Source organism: Scardinius erythrophthalmus, assembly GCF_964197995.2.
Source record: "Scardinius erythrophthalmus genome assembly, chromosome: 16".
Taxonomy (NCBI): domain Eukaryota; kingdom Metazoa; phylum Chordata; class Actinopteri; order Cypriniformes; family Leuciscidae; genus Scardinius; species Scardinius erythrophthalmus.
Window position 1 is genome coordinate 19,642,184 of NC_138236.1, and position 23,219 is coordinate 19,665,402.

The window sequence follows — 23,219 nt, forward strand, 5'->3', positions numbered from 1 at the left end:
AGGCATTGATTAATGGTATATAGAAATAGGAAGCAATTGTAATAATTTACAATTACTTTGCTTTTAAAGTCCCTGTGAACCGGAAGTTGCAAACGACTTTTCTCCAGTGTTATGACGTATTTCCAAGTGAATTTTGATTTCATGGGGACTTTAATTTTTTATAATATTCCACAATATTACTGTTTTACTGTATTTTCCATCAAATAAATGCAGCCTTGGTGAGCATAAGAAATGTAAAAAAAAATAGTTTTAGAAGATATTTAGAAAGAAAAATATCGAATTATTCCAAACTTTTTACTGGTAGCAGTTTTGTGAAAATAATAAGAATAAACGATTATGCCAAAAAAAAACCTTAATTTTCATTAAGTATTTTCAGAAATTAAAACTGCATTAAAATATGCTTATCATAGAAGAGGTGAATTGAACATGTATTTAATGTTTGCTTCTTTTTTTAAATAAACTTATAATAGATGCTGGTAAAAATAAGCATTATGTCAATCACAGTGTCAATGAAGCTTTCCATGACTTTCAGAATAGTCCATCAATGCACCACTAGCGTATACAAGACATATGTACTGCAACATTGCACATCCATAACTTGCTGGTCTGTTTGAATTTGCACAGATTTATGAGCTAGCGTAACGGATGTCCTTGGCAGTAGTGCTGAATCACAGCAATGACTGCTCCTCTGTCAACGACTGTTTTTTGAGAAACATCACACAAGCAGCGCTTCACTGCGTCTTTTGCTTGTCCTTGGCTGTATTAGTAAGGGCGCTGTGTTAAAAGTGCTTAATGGCCCAGTTTGCTGAGGTGCTGTCCGGATGGAACAAGACCCTCCGACGGCCAGAGCCATTATGTCATCGGCAGCCAATAGGCAATGCACTCTCAGACTCTGGCAACAGCAGTGTGGTTTTCCATTAGGACTGATAACAGAGAGGCAGAGAGTACAACAGATAGCCACGAGCAAGGGAAAAGATGTGACCTTGAGGAAGAGGGGAGAAAGCGAAAGGATAGGGCAATGGGAAAGGAAGGAGATAATGTATGGACAGCTGAGAGGACCGATACAGATTTTCTTCTTTCAATATAAAATAAAGGCAGGATGTTGTGAATTGAATGAATACTAAGTCACCCTTCAGAGTTATTAATGTTAGTATATGATACTGCCATAGCTCACATTCTAAATTAATCTATGAGGGAGATCATAATGCTATATATTATTAGAAAAATGATCATGAAATAGCCATTTTATATGTTTATTTGTTAAAGTAAACAGCTTGTCTCGTGGTCAATGACAGCAAAGAGAGTTTACTGACTAATACTAACCCAATACAGCATGGAGTATAAGGACTAAACCTCCAACTCATAACATATGGAAAACAATATGTCAACAAGCAACAGATCAAACTTACGAAGGCTGAGAATGCACGTGTTAACACCGAGAATGATACTGTAAGTGTAAAGATGCTTGTTACTATAACTATATTAGTATCCACACCAATAATGACGTATGATACCACGCATGATAACGTTGTTTATTATAAACATGCACTGCAGTTATGTTGTCTGCTGCTTTAAATGCTCGAGCTCTATAAAGCAGGATGGATTCTGATTGGCTGCCAATGTTTTTATCGTTCATCAGCTGAAAAGAAATTCTGAAAGTGATTCAAAGTGAGTCACAGTTATTTTTTAGTTTAATTTTCACTGACTTTAAGTTTGTTTATCTTCAGTCACCTACTTCCTTTGTTCTAGTTTTCCCACCAGTTATTAATTCCATGGACATTCATTAACAAGTTAGTTTTATTTTAATAAAGACTGTTGTTATTTGAACCTTCTTCATCATCATGTGACACTATACCTGACCTAAAAGAAGATGGAATGTAATGCAATATTTACTGCTTTAGCCCAGGAAGGGCTTCCATTATTGGACTATTCAGTTCAGTTCAGCATACTCGCCCAACGGACTGCCTTTGATGACGGGACCTTAAAATCTCTATATTGGATTGGGGCAAACTTCCATCGACCTCTCAACTTACCAGACATGATGAAAGGGGCATGGAGGGAGGCCATCCCACGGTGTCTGGAAAGTATTTCCCCCCAGTCCACGCCATCACCCGCGTCATCAAACCCAGAGCCTAACCAGCTATCAGCCCAAAACACGGATAAGACACCAGAGCCCACCGCACATGGGGAGCTTCTGCCTACTGCGATGAATGAGCCAGAGCCTGAGATGAGGACAGTGCCAACTATCTAAGCCCCACAGTGATTCTAACCAGGTGTTTGAGCCAGCAACATCCGTACCAGTGGGAATACTGATGGAGCTGGACACCGAAGCATAGTTGATCGATTGGGAAACAAAGGTAGTGCTCCCCACCCAGCCCTGCCCTGTATCTCCTGTGTTGTTCTCATCACTGCTGGTCCTGCCCAGCCCTGAATATTCTGCGCTCTCATTGCTGCTGGTCCTGCCCAGCATAAAGCTTGTTTCATCGCCCTGTAATGAGATTTTGTTGACCCCATCCAGCCTCCCTCCTCATCCAGATTCAGCCAGTCCTTCAGACCCATCTTTTCTGGTTCCCTTAAGCCCCTCATCTTCTCCCCTGACGCTTGGCTGTGTGGATAAACCTTGGGTCTTACGGTCGCCAGCTTCGCCCAAACAATTGGATCCCCCATCCTCATGTCCAGCCGCTGATCCCATCACTCCACCTCGGCCCGTTGACCTGTTGGCTCCACTTTGGCTCCACCCACCCTCGGCTCCACCAGAGACCATCGGCCTATGGCTCCACTGGGCTCCCTCATCCATCTGGCTTCACCTTGGTTAGTCATCTCGTCACCCTGCCTTCACCACAGAGTCAGACTTACGAGCCATCAGCCATGCTGTGTTCCGTCTCTCCACCCCTACAGCTTCAGCAGGCTCCGCCTTCCCCCTGGCTGCACCTTGGTCCTATGTCACACCGACTCTGCCTCAGTCCTCAGGCATTCAGGCTTCACCTCGAATGTTCGTCAGCCAAGACTCCCTCCGCCGACTCCGCCATGGGCTGTCATCCTGGCTGTGCTCTGGGTTCATTTTTAGGGTATTGTCGTGTGTTACACCCTGTGTCATTTGCTTTATCCTGTGGATCTTCCTGAGTTTGTTTTAATTTTATAAAGGCTGTTGTTATTTGAACTTTCTTTATCATCTTCGGAATTAAAACGTGACATCAGCAATATCGTTCTTCTGAGTCTTTATCGTTATAGTTGTAGTGTGGACTTGGACCTATTCTAGGGAGGTGCACAACTCACAAGTACTCGAGTAGCCTACTCTAATACTTGGGCGTGACAGCGACGATCGGTCATGAAAATGATGATCGCCGTGACTTTAAAAATATATTATTGTTATTGCTGCATTTTTGCATTTTTGCATTTTTTTTGCAGTTCTGATTGGTTAGATGATATGGTACAGTATGCCATATACAATAACATTGTAATGAGAACCCTATTGTAATAGAATGTTGTAAATTCTTTGTGCTTTAGTTTCCCATGTTTCAGCATTGTTATTACGGGAAGAACGCATCCACAACAGGAGTTAGATTCAGACAAGCACGATCAAGTTCACATGCACATTCGCTTCCTTTTGTGTATAAGTAAGTTGTAATATTACAATTATGTTGTATATTTCTGAATAATTTCATATATGATACTTTTGGTTGAGTTTATTAACCCTCTAGCAAAGCGCTTTAATTTACCGGTGTGCATTCACGCTTTGATGCATTATTGTTATTTTTCTAATCATAATTTTATTTGTCAACATTAATTGTCATAATCAGTGTTTCAATTAAAATATTTTCATTATCCCCATGATGGACACACTCGAGTACTCGTTTTTTGTAGACTCCTCAGTAGGCTACTCAAAATGAAAAAATAATGGACAAAAATGGCCATCCCTAATTACAACGATTATTAAAGCTTTATAGTTATCGCCATCATTATAGTTATCATCCTTGATGTGAATGGACCTTTAATCTATACACATGGTGTATTATTGACCTTAACCATGACCATAGGAATGGTATTTTCCTGTGAAATAGTTCACCCAAAATTAAAATTGAACATTTATAATTTACTCACTGTCATGTCATATCAAACCTGTATGATTTGCTTTTCTCTGTGGAACACAAAATATTTTGAACAACATTGGTGTCCAAGCAATAATAGAACCCTTTGACTTTTATTGTATGGAGTATGGACCAAATAAAAAACATTTTTCAAAATACAGTATCTTCTTTTGTGCTTCACAGTACAATGAAAGTCATACAGATTTGGAACGACATGGAGCATGAGTAAATTATGACAGAATTTTCAGTCTCTTTAAAGGGTTAGGTCACCCAAAAATGTCTCCAGTGGTTTAACCTCAATTTTATGAAGCGATGCAAGTGCTTTGTTTCCACAAATAAACATAATTTACCACTTTATTTATAAAATATTAATCTCCAACGCACGTTCACGAAACAAGGTCTGCTCTCGAATCAACACAGCACGCATGCGTCGTGCTCTCGTGAACGCGCGTTGGAGATTAATATTTTTTAAATCAAGTGGTAAATAGTTTTTTTTGCGCAAAAAAAGCACTTGCGTCGCTTCATAGAATTGAGGTTAAACCACTGGAGTCACATGGATTACTTTAATGATGTCTTTACTACCTTTCTGTGGCTTAAAAGTGATAGTTGTGTAGGCTGACAATGGAGGGACAGAAAGCTCTCAGCTTTCATTAAAAAGATCTTCATTTGTGTTCCGAAGATTAACCGAAGTCTTATATGCAGGGTGAGTAATTAATGACAGAATTTAAATTTTTGAGTGAACTATCCCTTTAAGGGTACATATTAGAACCCTAGGTTAGGGTTAGGTTAAATAGGTACTTATACAAAGGAGTACTTTTAAGAGTACTGCCCCCATTCAAAGATCATGTGCCGCTTTTGCTGACGGTGTAGAGTTTTTTTTTTTTTTTTTTTTTTGTGGCAGCATAAGGTTGTTTTAGTGTGTGTGCATATTGCTTTGTGTTGGCTATGTGGGCAGTGCATGTAAATCGGCCAGAGCTGTTTTAACACAGGAAACCACAGACATTGAGAGTCTTGAGCAGAGGACCAGAGCAGGTGTGAGGGGCTTAGTGCAGGAAGAAACGGGCCACAGACTGGCTATATTTGCATGCATGCATGGGTTCATGGGTTTGACCTTTTGATGCAAACATACAGTAAATGGTGCAGATGCAGCTCTCGGCCATTTAGCAGACCTCTTTCTCTCACTATCAAGCAGGGAGTAAATGAGGTCAGTCTTCTTTTTTTTTTTTTTCAAAGAAGAGTCTCATCTATATTACAGCAGCACAGAGTGAAATCAGACCAACCAAATGCTTCAATATATCTTTATCTGCAAGCTACTTGCAAACTATCACAGTAAAAGTTTTTTTTTTAGGGTGAAGAAGAGATGAGATAAGAGTGAGTTTCGGTGTCTTTTGTCTTGAGAGGAGAGGTTTGATGGAGATGATGATGCTCAACACTTCCTTGGTCTATCTTAAGCTCTAGCCAGCAAAAACTAGACTTTTTGCAAATTCATGATGGTCCATGATCTTTTCATCACACTAGAGCAAAGGGACGTGTCTCCTCCACTAAGATTCAGCAAGTCACCCATGGATAATATGATGTGATGAAACACACACTCACTCTCTTTCTCTCGCTCTCTCTTTCTCACGTACAGACAGTCTGTCACATGGAGTGGCCATTACCTAGCACAAAAATACTGTGCAGCTGTGAGCACAGGATGTGACGGATGCATAGCGAAGTGAATTCGGCAAAGACATTTTCTACAATTTCTATAAAAATAGGAGAGAACCAAAAAAAGGAGCTTTTCTCAGAAACAAACTGTTGTGTTGTTTTACTACACACTACTCACTGTGTGTTTTTGTATCATACATGTCAGTCTGGCTGGAAACAGGTGTAAAGAGCTAAATGTGAGCTTCTGAAACTGAGTCTCGCTTTCAACAGAAGTGAAAACAGCAGGTTTATGACTATATGCTAACCACAGTCTATTCTGTCACACTTGGTCCCGTTTTCAGCCTCATCATGCAGAAATTAATCGGTCACACTACAATAAGCCATTGGTTCCTTCTTCTTGTTGTTTTGCACTTGACTTAGCAACCACAGCTCGGTCAGACTTGATGAAAGTTGGTGTTTAGCATTGCCACGACCCTCTGACCATATTTGTCTCATGAGGAACTGAAAGTTACTGTATGCCACTGCCACTCGATGATGTCTTTAAGTGTGTGACTTTTATGGCTGTGGTATTGACCAATGCTCTTCTTTTCACACTGAAGAACTGACTTTTTTCCCTGCAAAATAAAGTGCATTTTACATGTGTTGATTGTTTTCAATGGAACACACAATCTAATACATTCATTGTTTCGAACATATTCCAAAAATTATATTTTGGTTGTTGGAACAGTGATTTAAAATGTCATAAAAACATGATAATGTTTAGTTTTCTTAATGAGAGTGGAACATTATTTTAAGGTTAGAATAATGTTCCTTAATTAAACTTTATTTTTTTATCAACATTCTTGGAGTGTTGATTTGTAACATTGCAAGAAAGTAAATATGACCAGTTTCATTAATGTTGATATAATGTTATAAAAGGTTAGTGTGAGGTTTCTGAAATGTTCTTTAAACTTCATTTTTATGAACTACTCAGCATTCCAGGTACATTGATTTGTGTAACGTGCAATACAGTACGTGGAATGGCGCTTTAAAGCAAATCACTTTCAAACTGAACAAATATGTCAAGACATTATTAAATGGAAAAAGATTGAGGACACTTGTATAATGTCCACTTTAAATGTATCTTTCATCAGCCTTTTTATTTAGGATATTTCAGCTTGTTTTTACATCTCATGTTTTTTTTTCTTCGCAGAGGAGGAAAGGAGAGTCCGAGGCAATGATAGAGAGTACAATGAGAAGTTCCAGTATGCTGTAAGTCACACATTCAGCCTGTACAGTCACACATTCAACCTGTATCTTCTGCCTATCCCACCCCCTTCATCTCTTTTCCTGTCCGCAGAACAACTGCATCATGACCTCAAAGTACAACATCATCACCTTCCTACCAGTCAACCTGTTTGAGCAGTTCCAGGAAGTTGCTAATACTTACTTCCTGTTTCTTCTCATACTGCAGGTATATATTCCAAGTAAATGTTTATTATTAATGCTGATTATGTGCAGATAAAACGGTGAGGTCATTTTCAAAGGTCTATTCGTGGTTTTGATCATGACAATATTTTCTCCTAGACCTAAGCCTGCAATTAGCAGCACATGGACACCCATTAACACGCATGTTCTCACTAATCACTTTTGTTAGATGGTGCGTTACTAAGTGTGTCAAAAATGCCTAAAATTAATTGTGTGTATGTTTTGTCTCAGTTGATTCCACAGATTTCCTCATTGTCCTGGTTCACCACCATTGTGCCTTTAGTGCTGGTGCTGAGCATCACTGCAGTCAAAGATGCCACCGATGACTATGTGAGTCTCTGTAACTTCCAAACTCACCCCCTCACAGAAATATTGTAACACTCATAACATCACCTTAAACTCCACAACTACCTCACGAAAAACAGTTAGACACACACATTTTACACACATGTGTTTCTCCTACAGTTTCGTCACAAGAGTGACAAACAGGTGAATAACCGTCAGTCTCAGGTCCTCATCGGTGGCATGTGAGTCTTATATTAATATACACACTTCCTTTTACATTGTGTTTACAAGAAAAGCTACTAAGAAAATGTAAATGTGTCTGAGCTGTTGCGCACAATGGAGTTAATGTTCACAACATTAAAAAGATTGTATTTTATATTGTAATTTGTAAAGTAATATTTATTTTATTCACAAAAATACAGTGTATATGTATGTGTATATAAAAATGTTACATTACAACAATTATATATAATTTTTCCAACAATGACAAAGCACTTTTTTCACTTTCTCAGTCTTCAGAAGGAGAAATGGTTGAATGTCAGAGTGGGTGACATCATCAAACTGGAAAACAATCAGTTTGTGGCTGTGAGTTTTCCTCTATAGTCCTTCATGACATTAATTCATTAAGCATAGTTTATTAAAATAAAAAGACACTTTACTTGCTCAGCTTTCCCAGACATTACTTTAAGTAGTTCAGGGCCATGTACGCACACGGACAATGTCTGGTGCATTTGCTCTTGAATACTGCACTGTGATATTGATCCAGTAGCCAAGGTCTGATTCGCTGATTATGCTGCTGGTTATGCAACTCTGTCTCCAGATGATAAACAGCAGCTTGGACATCTTTTTAATACGCTAATTGCAGTTCTGATCTCACTGTATGCCAGTGTTATTTTAGTATTATTTATATACAGTACTATTGTATTTTTTATTGATATTTTGAATTGGCTTTTACTTTTATACTTGTACAAAGTTTTAATTTTAGTTTTAGTCATTTTGTTATTTACATTTGTTATTATTATTAGTTTTTTTCTTAAATATTGGTATTTAGGTTAATTCATTTGTATTTGTTTTCTTTCCAGTTAGTAATTTTAGTGTTTCAAATTCAACAAAATGAAAATTTTAAATGTTGTGTGTTTGGCTACTAAATGGAATAACTTAAATCCATTGTTAAAAATGTTTTAATAGTTTTAGCTAACTATGATAACCCTGCTGTATACTGCATATGTGTTGCAGGCTGACCTGCTCCTGTTGTCCAGCAGTGAACCACATGGCCTCTGTTACATTGAAACTGCTGAACTAGATGGGTAAGACTGTGTTTATTTCTTGAATTTGTCCTTTAGATTTCATGATTTTCAGTGCAGCTCAATACAGTCTTTTTTATTAATGTCTTTCTTTATCTGCCACAGTGAGACGAACATGAAGGTGCGCCAGTCTCTGTCTGTTACCTCAGAGCTAGGATATCCTAATAACCTGGCCCAGTTTGATGGTATGTCATTTGGTATTGAATGCGCTCCAAGATGTGAAAGTTAGTGAGAGTGGAAATGGGAAAGAATTAGTAAGAGAAAGAGAGAGATGAGCAATCTTGTGAACTGATAAAGAGAGAATATGTTTGTGTACAGTATGTTTCAGATTTGCAGAAGTGCATGGAACAAGAATAGAAAGGCAATAAAAGGAATTGCATTTTCAGAGGGGGTATTCCAGTATGAACCGCTCTCACTGATACTGTTAATTTGCATGTACTGCCTGTGTTGTATTAGCACAGATTTACTAAAGGAATTATGCAAATCAGGTAACAGCACATACTCATCCAAATCTGTGCTGAATGGTTCAAGCTCGATTGTGTCAGATGCAGCAGACTGCAGTGATTGGGCAAACGTTACTATAGTACCACTGCACCATCATTTGATGAATTGCTTACCATGAAAAATAAAATAAAAATTGTGTAATAAAATAAAATAAATTATAAATGTGGAAAAAAATGCAAAGATTACGCAACTGTTTTCCCTCACTGCGAGTTGGTGTACTGGAAAAAGAGAGAGGGAGGAAAGATAGACTGAGTCAAAGTGTGTTGTGATGTGGTGGACAGATTCTCAGCAATGCTTCTTTAACACCCTGTACAGTTTTCTGCTACACACACACACTCACACACACTCACACTCACACTCACGCCATCAAACCTGTGTCAGCACAGACCACCCACGCTTCCTGTTTTTAAAGAACAACAAAAAATTACAAAGCTCACAATAGTACCAAGGTCCAGGATGCTGAACAGTTGGTCATGACACATATTACATAAAATTTCAATATTTTCCTTATGCGTGACCTCATTTTTCTTATCCTTCTCGCTCTGTGTGTATCTGCAGGAGAAGTGGTGTGTGAGCCTCCCAACAACAAGCTCGATCGTTTCTGTGGGACTCTGTATTGGAAAGACTGTAAATACCCCCTCAGCAACCAGAACATGCTGCTCCGAGGCTGCGTACTGCGCAACACGGAGAGCTGCTATGGCCTCGTTATATTCGCAGGTGTGTGTGTCTGTCTGTGTGAATGTGTGTGTGATTATTTTTCGTTTTAACCTGTCATAATGTTACATCTCAGGTCCTGACACCAAGCTGATGCAGAACAGCGGACGGACTAAGTTCAAGCGGACCAGTATAGACAGATTGATGAATACACTGGTGCTCTGGGTGAGAAGAAACTGTTTACAAACACACACTCTCCTACAAACCTCTGCTGAATGTGTAGAGATTTGAGGACCAAAATTTGTAGACAGCACATACTCTGCAAATTAATGTTTGAGTGTAAATAAATAGGCACACTCAAGATTTGATAATTAATCCAGTTTCCATGTATATAATTTTCCCCTGCTCAGATTTTTGGGTTCCTTGTGTGTATGGGCGTGATCTTGGCCATAGGAAATGCCGTTTGGGAGAAAGAAGTGGGTGCTCTGTTCCAAAGTTTCCTACCCTGGGACCCTCCAGTGGACAACTTCCTGTTCTCAGCCTTCCTGTCCTTCTGGTCCTATGTCATCATCCTCAACACAGTCGTGCCCATCTCTCTCTATGTCAGGTGAGAGAGAACATGATGTGGGAGATGAAGGATGTAATGAAGAGAGAAAGTTGTGAATAATCTGGAAATGGAAATACGGAAATGGCCTGAAACACACACAAATTTTTTTTTTAAACAAATGGTCAGTGGAAAGTGGTGCTTAAGCTATTTATTTAATCTGTTTTATTCTCTTTTTATTTTATATGAGGTTTGTCAACATTTGTGTGATTTTTGTAATTTTCTAGTGATGAACAGAGCTAAGCATTACATTTTTCATCGTTCAAACTAGTTATTAAAAATTTGTTATTATTATTATTAGTATATAAAAAAGTTATTATCGATAACTAAAACTATTAAAAAAAAATTACTGAACTAAAATATAAATATTAGACAGAAAATTAACTGAAACTAACTGAAATAAGTTGAAGTTGAAGCATTAAAATGTAAGAAAAAATCTAAAACTTAAAAATACAAATAAGTTATACCTAAACAGTAATATTTTAGATAAAAAAACATAATAACATTACTAAAAAATAAACTAAAATGAAAAAATATAACAAAAGCTAATTCAAAACATTAATAAAAAACTATAATAGTATATAAATAATAATAATAAAAAAAAAAGTCTAAGGTCAAGACCTCTGTGACAGGGGATTTAGGACTACTTTTCATGCCAGGTTATTTTTATGTTATATGATACTTTATCTATTGCTCTTGCTTTTTAAAAAGTCTTGAGACACCAAAGTGTATCATATTTAGGAAAAAGTGCCTAATTAATCTATTTATCTAGACTTTTTTTGTATTCACTTCAGTTAATTTAATGCTTAATACATGCTTTATGCATTTTGTTTATTTTATTTAGATTTTGTTGTTGTTGTTGTTTTCATGTTTCCTCAGGCTTTTCCTAAAAGGTAAGAGATAGACCCTGTAGACCCTCTAACATAACAACAGCCTCCCGTATAACATAGTCCATATAACACCACTAAAGTCCTGATCCGAACCCTTCTGAACCAGCTCTCTGAATGAGCGCTAACTCTGCTGTGTGGTCCAGTGAATGTAACCCACCTCTGACCGGTGCAGACTCATACAGGAAGAACTGCAGCGTGGCACTGAACAGCACCATGGCATGACAAACATACCCATAGTCTGTTTGTGCATTTTTAAGTAAAAGATTTGTAAAGCCTCTACAAATTAATATGATTAAATCTTGCTTTTAATGGTCTGGCAGACTATTATGCTATTGTCTGTCTCAGCTGCACTCTAAATAACCTATGTCTGTAAAACAGGAAATCTGTGTACAATTTTGTGTGTGAGTTTGCCATGTGTCGGAAGTCTGTAGTCATTTGAGTGTTTCTACAGGAAATCACGCCACATTTGCATTGTGATATGATAACCCTTCGTCTATTTCTCTGTCCATCTGTCTGAATATCTTAGTGTGGAGGTGATTCGTCTGGGTCACAGTTACTTCATTAATTGGGACCGGAGGATGTTCTGCAGTCGTAGTAACACTGCAGCAGAGGCCCGGACCACCACACTAAATGAAGAGCTGGGACAGGTGGAGTACATCTTCAGTGACAAGACAGGAACCCTCACCCAGAACATCATGACCTTCAAAAAGTGCTCCATCAACGGTCATACTTATGGTGAGGAACACACAATACTGGCAGTTATATCAGAGGTATAATGTGCAAACAGCAGGTCATTATCACAGTATCAGTCTTGTATCATCTTCAAGGGGTTTATATTATGATGATGACCGGCTGACTGTGTGTTACCTTGCTTTTACACAGCTGCTTACCAAATAAGTAAATAAATGGACATGAAATTAAATAATGAATAAATAAAACAAGTGGCCAGGAAAAGGTTAACCTTCAAAAAAATGTTGATCATCAGGAGATCAAGAACTCCTTTATTTTCTACACTACATTCATTCGTTCATTCATTCATTGCAATTCTTTTACAAAACTTTGGCAATTTTTCAAAAAACTTGACTTGTGTGACTTAATTTTAAAGTAATTATAAACAAAAAAATTATTAAATATGTTAATAATTATTTACATTTTTATAATCACTATAAAATTACAAAAGTCACACAAATCAAGTTTTTTTTTTATTGCCAATATTTTGTAAAAGAATTGCAATAAATGAATGAAGCAACAATAATAATAATAATTTGTTATTGAAAATGAAAATATAAATAATTAAAAATAAAACAATAAATAATAAATTACGGTCAAAACAAACAGTCAAATAAAAACTATGTTAAGATGTAGCACTGCATGATTCTGGTTGAACTGAGAATCAATTTTTTTGTTTCAAACAGAGATCATGTTTCTGAACAGACAACTAAACAAAATAACATGTAATTTACTAGAGGTTCTGACAAAATTGTAATTGCTGCTGTCAATTTATAACATTTCATTCATCTGAATTAATTATTTAAAAAAACAGTTTGAAAGAATGATTCAGTGACTCACTTCTAAATACTTCACTTGCATTACTGGATGTATCAGCATTTTTTAACAAATCTCTTGAATGAATAATTCAATGACAAATACAGTCACTTGTCGCCATCTACTGGTGTGTAACGATATAATCGATACAATCGTTATTTGAAGCATCCAAGTTTTATTCAAAAGGTGATTTGCTCTATTTTGATCTCTTCCATAGACATCAGTGTTTATATCTGAACTATACACTTTTATCCCAGTACTTCTGTTATAATATAAATATTTGTAACACAGAAATAACAAAACTGTGCTTGGAAAGACCGTTTGTGAAGGTTTGTACACATGACTCTCTGGGTGAGCGGCAGCGCAAAAGCAGATTTGAATGTTTCGTTGTGATTTTGTCAAAGGTTTAATAGACACAGATGAATCGTTGTCATTTAGAAATGAGATCACATAGGTGTTTGAATCAAGATCACCATCTTTTAATGATTAATCATGCAGCTCTACTAAGATGGTTTGGCAGTGTTGCAAGTAACAGGGTTGCAGATTTGCAAACATTAAAAAAAAAGTTTTTTTTATTAAAAATAAAATAATTCAATATACAAAATTACAATAAACAACTAACAATCAATAAAAAATATTATAATAATAATAATAATAATGAATAAAAACTCAACAGAATCAATTTCAAATATGAGCTAGATCAGACAAATAATTGAAGAAACACAGGGCTTAATATACACGAGCAAACAAATCAAATGAAAATCAGGTACAGGTGCATAGAATGAAACAGACACTTCACCATAGAAACTAACTATACATAGAAAAAAGACAAGGCAAAACGTGCAAAACCAATACAAATCAAACACAGGCAAAATTACACGTGACAAAACAAACCAGAATCAATACCTTACAATAGTCACAAACACAGATATGTTATGTTGGATTAGATTTGTGTAACAAATCTCATGTCAGTCTGTCTCTTGTTTCACAGGTGAGGTGATGGATATTCTGGGTACACAGCAAAAGGTCAGTGCAATCCACATTCACTTAGTGGAATTAAGTTGTTGTCATTGTTAAAATATTGCTGCACAGAAACAGCTAAGATAGTCTGTTTTTCTCAGAGGGTCCAGCCCCTGGACTTCAGTGCTTGGAACCCTTTAGCAGACCAGGGCTTCTGTTTCTACGACCAGTCTCTGCTAGAGGCAGTGATGGTGGGGGAACCAGCAGTGCATGAATTCTTCCGGGTCTTGTCTCTCTGCCACACTGTCATGAGCGAGGAGAAGAGCGAGGGTAAGCATCCGGAACATTCTTTAAGGGGCGATTATCTGCCTTACTCAGGGAGTTATTTCATCCAATGGAAGAGTTTAAATAAGGTTAAATAAGGAAGCTGCTGACTTTAATATTGTTAGGATGAAGTCATTCTGGATTGTAATATGATTATTATATCTCATTATCTGTCCTCCTTCATGATGTGCTCCTTGCTTATTCTCTCTGTCTTTCACTTCCTAAAGGAGAGTTGGTGTATAAGGCTCAATCTCCAGATGAAGGGGCGTTAGTAACAGCTGCACGTAACTTTGGCTTTGTGTTCCGCTCTCGCACACCCGGCACAGTCACCACACAAGAGCTCGGCAAAGCGGTCACATACACGCTCCTCGCCATCCTGGACTTCAATAACATCCGCAAAAGAATGTCTGTTATAGGTAACACAAACACACACACACGCGCACTCACATTCCTGCATTTTACATAACAAAAATAATTTGACAACCCAGACAGCAACAGTGTCGGCCCAGATTCGGCCCACATCTGGTACGCGTTGAATCTACATGTACCAGATGTGGCTCGGATCTGGGCAGACGCTATGTTGCTGTCTGGGTATGTTTGTAAAAAGCACACTATGCATTATATCACAAAAATTAAAGAGCTGCCACATAACATTAATTTAAAAGGGAAGTTTTGTCAGATTTAACTAACTTTTGAGCCTCTACTATAACTAAGTATGTGCATAAACACTTTATTGTGCAGTTAACTGTGGCAAACTCCAGAGTGTACAGTTTTTAAACATTGTTTAGGCTGTAATGCCAGATGGTTTAGGACTGTGCAAGAATGAAAGAGCCAGTCAAATTCACTTGGGACTGAGAAATCTAGATACAGCATAAATACTGCCCTGCCAAGCATCGTAAATAAGTGGAGCATTTGCGCTAAATTCAATACAGAAAGTGTTGCGCGTGCCATATACACTTTTACAATGCTGAATTATGGCCCATACATTTGGGTAAGTGATGCTTACATTGCAGCAGGCATTTTATTTTTGTTTGCATATTGTTATTTATGTTCATTTGGTATGTTTACATGGAGAAGTGAGAGATTTATTGAGTGCACTGCAGAATTTTCTCTTAATCAATTTTGTTAATCTTTTTTTTTTTTATAAACAAAGTCCAAAATATCTTAAAAAAAAGAAGATATTTTAATTTATGAATTATAAAACGAATCATATACCTTTGATTTTGTTAAAACAAGAAAAAACTATTTGCCAAATGGGTACGAAAAATTCAAGATATGTTATTTGAAAAGAAGTTGAAAAGAAGATGGGTAGGTTGAGGGTTAGGGGATAGAATATACAGTTTGTACAGTAAAAAAAAATTATTATGTGCCATTAAAACATGGAAACCCAATGTGGATGTGTATGTGTGTGTGTGTGTGTGTCTCAGTGAGAAATCCAGAAGGCCGTATTCGTCTGTACTGTAAGGGGGCAGACACTGTGCTTTTCGAGAGACTTCATTCTTGCAACCATGAAATAATGAATATCACTTCAGATCATCTCAACGTGAGTGTTTGCAGTTTTGTATTTGTTTATTTTGTGTTTTCTTGTTCGCTTTGTTACCTTGACTGTTTGTAGCAACTGTCTGCTACTTGCTTTAAAATTAAACAACAGAGCCCTCTTGTGGATATTTTAGTATTGAAAGTCTATAAGTTGCACTGTTACTAACATTATATGAGCTATTGTTGTGCTTTAGTTATTTGTCTAGCAAACAAACAACATTTGGAATATAAAAATAAAAATAAATGTGTAATTAATAAAATGAGGTTGCAAGTAACAGGGTTGAAATTGTAACTAAATTTAGGCAATCACTAAGTAGGGGTTAGCAGGTTTGGGACCATATGTTTGTTTGTAGTATTATAAATGTATATTTCTCGTAATATTCAATATATATATATATATATATATATATATTTGTAATTTTTGAAAAGTTTCTATTTTTGCAACAGAGAGAAAATAATGCTGTAAAATTAAGCACACAAATCCTATATAATATTATTTTAATTATATAATTTATAATATTTTTCTACAATAAATTGAATATCAATTCAACAGATTACACAATTATTCAAAAGGTTAGGGTCAGTAAGATTTTTTTTAATACTTTGAAAAGGTCTTTGTGTCCTTGCTGAAAAGTGTATATATCATAAATGCTGTACTTTCAACTTTCTATTCGTCAAAGACTAATAAAAAAAAACATGTATCACGGTTTCCATAAAAATATTTGTTTTCAAACTGTTTTCAACATTGATAATAATAAGAAATGTTTCTTGAGGAACAAATGATCATATTAGAATGATTTCTGAAGGATCATGTGACACTGAAGACTGGAGTAATGATGCTGCAAATTCAGCTTTACCATCACAGGAATAAATTACATTTAAAAAATGGGGAAAAAAACAATTATTTTATATTTTAATAATATTCACAATATTACTATTTTTAACTGTATTTTTGATCAAGTAAATGCAGCCTTGGTGAGCAAAAGATCAAGTTTTATCAAAAACACCAAAAAAAATCGTATCGACTCCAGACATTTGAAAGGTATTGTGTGTGTGTCAAAATGTTGAAAAAAAGTTTTGAATTGCTGATAATAGTTTATCTAATATATCCAATGGTTTTCACAACAAAACAACATAAAACCATGCATTCACCTTAATTATAAAGTGACATTCATCTTGAGCTGATGTGGGAGGTTTGTGTATGTGTGTTTATGTAGGAGTATGCAGGTGACGGCTTACGGACTCTCGCAGTGGCCTATCGGGATCTGTCTGAGGAGCAGTGGGAGGAGTGGTCAGAGCGTTTCCGTGGTGCTGATAAGGCCACAGACTGCAGGGACGACCGGCTGGCTGCTGCCTATGAGGAGATCGAACAGGACATGATGGTATGTTTGTGTGTCCGATTCCTTTTGTGTTTTGTTTTCCATACTATTTTTTTGGTGATTAATATCAATACTTGTTATAGTTGTTGGGAGCCACGGCTGTAGAAGATAAACTGCAAGAGGGCGTTCCTGAAACCATTGCCATTCTCTCATTGGCAAACATCAAGGTCTGGGTGCTCACTGGAGACAAACAGGGTAAGAACTTTATCGGATTCTAATGTCTTGCGGATTGGCCACAAGTGTTATCATTTACTTGACATAATTACAACTTGAATGAGTCTTTTTCTTCCTTTGTGATAGAGACTGCAGTGAATATTGGTTATTCCTGTAAGATGCTGACGGACGACATGACGGAGATCTTTATTGTAAATGGACACACTGTCCAAAGTGTACGCGAAGAACTGAGGTAAAATGCTGACGTTTGGATGCCCGAACCGTCCATCCATCAATCCATGAAATATGAGAGATGCAATTTTTTCACAGAAGGCTTTTTCATTTTGTCATTCTATTTTGTTCTGTGTATTTTTTAGGAAAGCAAGAGCGCGAATGCTGGAGTCAGCACACACCAGAGATGGAGGGAAGGAAGTTGAAGCTCAGGGATTGGGTGGGGCGTGTGCCTTTGGAAATGGATGTGGAGGTGGTGCTGCTGCTAACTGGAAGCCTGATGAGAGTAAATCCCCCCCTCCTCAGGCTCCGCCCTCCTCGTTATTGGAGTCAATCAGTGGAGAGTTTGCCCTCGTCATCAGTGGACACAGCTTGGTAGGTGGGAGCCAGGTTCAGGAATGTAGTTGGAAGAAATGATCCATGATTGTTTTAGGGTGCCTTTACACGACAACGATGTACTAAAAACAAAATTGTCAAAACATTGTTCCCGTTCACAAGAATCCATGAAAACTACTAAAAACGCTGTATTCTGCTGCCAGGCCAGTAGTTGGCGATGTCACTTTGTAAAGAAACACTAAGGACCTATAGACTGAACACGCAATACACATGCACATGACGTCACCTTTTTCACAAATTAGCGTTTTTGTAGTTTACACAGAGATGATAATGGTATCGTTTTCCCAAAAAAAAAATGCACATTGAAAGCTGTTTTCAAAAGTTTGCGTTTTCAGGCCATCCAAAACACAGTTTTCGTATAAATGAACAGCCAAAACAAATAAAAAGTTTTCTGTTTTTAGTTCCTTTTCGTGTAAATACCCCCTTGAACAGGAGATTCATTCATGTTCTTCAGTTTACTTAAAGGGTTATGAGTTCATTTAGGTTTAGTCCAGTGTTAGTATTAACTGTCATTTTAGCACTTCAACAGGTCACACTTTAGATTAGGGTCCAGTTCTTACTATTAACTATGACTAAACTCGTAATTACTGCTTCTTAATTGTAAGTAAGGTAGTTGTTAAGTTTAGGTATTGGGTAAGATTAAGGGATATAGAATATGGTCATCCAGAATACGGCATTTATATGTGTTTTTTAAGTACTAATAAACAGCCAATATCCTAGTAATTTATAGCAAAATTTCAAATTTTTGTTCTAACATTTTTAAGTTTAAGTTTTTCATCTAATATTTATGTTTTATTTTAGTATTTTAATAAAAAACTATCTTAATAGTTTTAGTTATCAAAACAAAACTGCTTTAATTCAGAAAGAATATTAATTATCCCATTTTTAAAAATCTAATAAATGGTGTTTATTTTAGGTCAGATAGAAAAGATATGGTCCTAGCTGGTGTTTTACTGGTTTAGCTGGACCAGCAAACCGGCTTTGGCTGTTTTAAGGAATTTCTTCAACAAATATTTCCCTGTCTTTCTGGGTCAGGCTCATGCATTGGAAGCTGATATGGAGCGTGAGTTTTTGGAGACGGCGTGTGCTTGTCGAGCAGTGATCTGCTGCAGAGTGACTCCTCTTCAGAAAGCTCTGGTGGTGGAGCTGGTTAAACGGCATAAGAAGGCCGTCACACTCGCTATCGGAGATGGAGCCAATGATGTCAGCATGATAAAGAGTAAGAGAAAAGAGATGCAAGCAGGCATGTTCAGCACTTGTAGTCTTCGTCAGGCCATTGACTCTTTCTTTCTGACAGCTGATTTCTTTTTGATGTGCAAATATTAGGGTTCTCCAAGTCAAATTACTAGGTTAAGGCTATAAATAACAAAATATTCGGTATACATTACAAATTAATGTCGAAATAGTTACTGTTACTGTCAAAATCAGAATCTCAATAATATAATATAATGTAATTATTATTCTGTAATTACTTTAAATACACTACTGTTCAAATGTTCGGGGTCTGTAAGATTCTTTAAATCTTTTTAAAGAAGTTCAGCTCACCAAGGCTGCTTTTTTAATCAAAAACAGTAATATTATTATATTATGACAAATAATTTGATTTTAAAATAAATATTTTCTATTTTAATACAATTTAAAATATAATTTGTTCCTGTGCTAGCAAAGCTGAAACTTCAGCATCATGTCACATGATCCTTCAGAAATCATTCATATATGCTGAATTGCTGCACAAGAAACATTTCATAGTATTATCAGTATTGAAAACAGTTGTGCTGCGTAATATTTTTGTGGAAACCATGATACATTTTTTTCAGGATGATTTGATGAATAGAAAGAACAGCATTTATTTCAAATAGAAATAAAAATATTGACTGTCATTTTTGATCAATTTATTGCCTCCTTGCTGAAAAAAAGTATACATTTTCTTTAAAACAAATCTTACTGACCTCAAACTTTAGAACTGTAGTGTATATATTATTGCAATATAATGAGTATCAGTATAAATCTGAGCTTGAGTTTATTCAATTTATTTTGAAAATAATTTGCATAAAAAAAAAAAAAAAAATTCCTTTTTAATTGCATTCACTTGCTCATACATGATGTACATTACAGGTAAAGTACAGTGTATGTTTTAAACCACATAATCTCATCTTGTGGTAATTTTTGTAACCATGAGAGTGTGGTTTCTAATTTAATATTTTTAGTAAGGAACAAACCGGTCTAGAAAAACACATTTTTAATGTGTTTGAGTTCCTTTTTTTAGATTATGCAAAGGTGCCCCAGAGAAACCAAATTAGTGACGTTCATTCCTTCGTTTAGTTTGTTGTTGTCGTATGTGGTTGTGTTACTTCCCTCGACTGAGCAAAACATCTCCGAACTCTGTCCTTGGGCTCTCACGGTGTCACAACTATATTTCAAAAGGCTGCTGTGAACATGGATAACGAGATGTGGAGGATGTGGTTTATGTCTAAATCTTTTTACACCATCCTGTGCTGTCCCCACTCAATAACATGTACACACGCACAGACACGTTCTTGCAATGTTTCATCTTCTGTTTGTTTGATTCTGTTGGGTGTGTTGTGTTCAGGGGATTCTGCTGGTGTGTAGCAGTCAAGTGTCAATGAAAAAGATTTGTTCTTCACACTAGTACCATTCGTGAGCTTAGAATTATAAGGTTCTATCTCCGTTTAGGGTAGTTCTGGGATATTGAGCATCAAAGTATGCAACTCGGTTTATGTTTTGTGAGATGGAACCTTTTTATTTTGTTAATAACTACTAACAAAATTTTTTTTTACAAAAATAACACCACACAGGCATTAATAAACACCTAATGGATCAGATTATGTCAAAAACTCAATTTCGACCAAAAGTGGAGATAGAACCTTATAATTCTAAGCTCACGCATTGTCAATCAGTCTTTTGATGAATGTTCCCTGCAGTTTTAATGTTATTTAGACTGATTCACATCACTTGGGACTGTCCCAAATCTATGTTTTTTGTAAAATTGAGATTCAGGTAGTGTATATATTAGTGTTTATCTGCCTTAATCCAACATTTGGAGTGTTACTTGAACACTCAGAGAGCTGATATACCCAAGAGCAGGGGTTTTCAAACTGGTCTCCAGGGACCCTTAGGGGATCTCAAGTGGGCGGAAACATGGGAGAGGGAAATTATTTGTAGGGGTGTCAGAATTAACATTATAACTTGAGATATTCAGTATGTTTTTAGCAATCATTGTTTCACTCATTTAACCCTTGTGTGGTGTTCATATTTTTGTTACTCAGCCAGTGTTCGTGGGTCTGGTGGACCCGCTGCATTTTGGGTTTTTTAATTCAACACAATCAAAAATGTTATGTTAAATACTCAACAAATGTTTACTTCATCCCAATTACAAGCAATATAAACAGCATATATGGTCAATATTTTCTCTTTACCTTTGTTGGATCACATTTAAGAATTGCAACCTCGTGTAGGAATGGCAGGAGTAGAAGCACAAAACTCACTCTTGCACTCTTTCACACTTACACACAATCTCTCTCTCACACGCACGCACACACACACTCATGCAGACACATACACACACCCACACACACACACACACACATACACATGCACATACACACACACACACTCACTTGGATATGTGGTGTACGGTCACTCTCCATAGGCATAATGGTTTTTCTAATGTACAAACTGTATAATCTATCCCCCTACACTAACCCTACCACTAAACCTACCAATCACAGAAAACTTTTGGCATTTTTTGAATTTCAAAAAACACCATTTAGTATGTTTTAGTATGAGGACACAGATGTCGTCATAAACCATGTTTACGTTGTAATACCCATGTCATTATACACATTTGTGTCCTCATAAACCATATACAAGAACATACACACACTAACAGCAGGCCCTGACAGGAGGAGGACAGAGTAAAGGTACACAGGACCTGCAATTTCCACACTTTTATTAGCAGTGGACCTGAACATCCTGTGTGTAATATAAATGTGTAGGGGCGGTGTACAGTGTGTTTTCATTAAAAATGTGTTCTGATATATATTCCTCACAGAAAATGAGCCAAGGCCAATGAGTCTCAGCTTGAAAAAATAATTAATTGTATAATTTTTCTTTTGATAAAAAATGAAAACGGATCCAACAGACCCGAACACCATACAAGGGTTAACGAATAAGATAATAGCCTGTTACTGATTTGAAATGCTGGTTGGTTAGAATCGATCATAATGTGATTGAATTGGATATTTATACATTTAAGTCTCCATATCTTAAAATGGAAGATTAGTGCCTGGTTTCATAGACAAGGCTTGAATCTAGTCCCAGACTAAAATGCCTGTTTGAGCTGTTTTAACTGAAAGCAACTTGCATATCTTAAAATATGTCAGTGCCATTGTTTTGTCTCAAGATGCACACAAGTAAAAAAAAGTTTTCCTAAGGCACGTTTATAAAAGCTACTTAAAGGTCTTAATTGAACTAAGGCCTAATCCTGGCCTAATCCAAGCTTTGACTGTGAAACAAGGCTTAATTGTTTAGAATAATAGTATTTAGGATGTTTGAAGTACAATTTAACAGTTTAGCAATGTTAATTGAATACAGTTTAACAATTAATACAGTAATAAAACTATTAAATATTAAGTAAGACTTGAAAACATTGTACAGTATATTAACTGAAACTGACATATTAAACTAACTTGATATTTATTTATTAATTTACTCAAGAAGAGTTTGCTTTTAGCTGATTACTTACTTAACTGCAGTTTTCCCTTTAAATTTGCTTTCCAAAAATAAGGCAAATGGTTTTCAAATATTTTTTAAAGTACATTGAACTTACAGTATATGTATGTGTGTATGTATGTACTGTATATACAGTGCTATGCATAAGTTTAGACACCCATACTAAAGTTGACTAAAAAGAGGAATAAAAAATCATCTTTTGGAAACTGAACTTAATGCCTTAATTTAAAAAATTAGGAAAAATCCAACCTTTAAGGACACCAATTTTCTTTGTGAATGAATAAGGTATCGTAAATAAATAAATATTCTTCCTTAAAATACAGGGTGCATAAGTTTGGACACCCCTATGTTAAATTCCCATAGAGGCAGGCAGATTTTTATTTTTAAAGGCCAGTTACTTCATGGAGCCAGGATACTATGCATCCTGATAAAGTTCCCTTGGCCTCTGGAACATCATCATCACATAGCCTTCACCATACCTAGAGATTGGCATGGTT

At 36.4% G+C, this 23,219-nt stretch overlaps 1 protein-coding gene across 1 annotated transcript in view; it reads left to right on the forward strand.

Annotated features, from left to right (window-relative positions):
- Positions 1-23,219, forward strand: part of atp8b2 (ATPase phospholipid transporting 8B2) — a gene marked incomplete at its 5' end in the record, with an annotated part of 44,114 nt that overhangs the window by 13,015 nt on the left and 7,880 nt on the right. The window contains 20 exons of the mRNA XM_081388102.1: positions 6,928-6,986; positions 7,075-7,188; positions 7,434-7,532; positions 7,668-7,729; positions 8,000-8,072; positions 8,724-8,794; positions 8,897-8,976; positions 9,854-10,012; positions 10,086-10,174; positions 10,360-10,556; positions 11,970-12,178; positions 13,980-14,014; positions 14,110-14,278; positions 14,500-14,688; positions 15,700-15,815; positions 17,029-17,193; positions 17,274-17,385; positions 17,491-17,596; positions 17,721-17,949; positions 19,006-19,189. Coding sequence (XP_081244228.1) covers positions 6,928-6,986; positions 7,075-7,188; positions 7,434-7,532; positions 7,668-7,729; positions 8,000-8,072; positions 8,724-8,794; positions 8,897-8,976; positions 9,854-10,012; positions 10,086-10,174; positions 10,360-10,556; positions 11,970-12,178; positions 13,980-14,014; positions 14,110-14,278; positions 14,500-14,688; positions 15,700-15,815; positions 17,029-17,193; positions 17,274-17,385; positions 17,491-17,596; positions 17,721-17,949; positions 19,006-19,189 — 2,517 coding nt within the window. The remainder of the gene's footprint in view (positions 1-6,927; positions 6,987-7,074; positions 7,189-7,433; positions 7,533-7,667; positions 7,730-7,999; positions 8,073-8,723; positions 8,795-8,896; positions 8,977-9,853; positions 10,013-10,085; positions 10,175-10,359; positions 10,557-11,969; positions 12,179-13,979; positions 14,015-14,109; positions 14,279-14,499; positions 14,689-15,699; positions 15,816-17,028; positions 17,194-17,273; positions 17,386-17,490; positions 17,597-17,720; positions 17,950-19,005; positions 19,190-23,219) is intronic.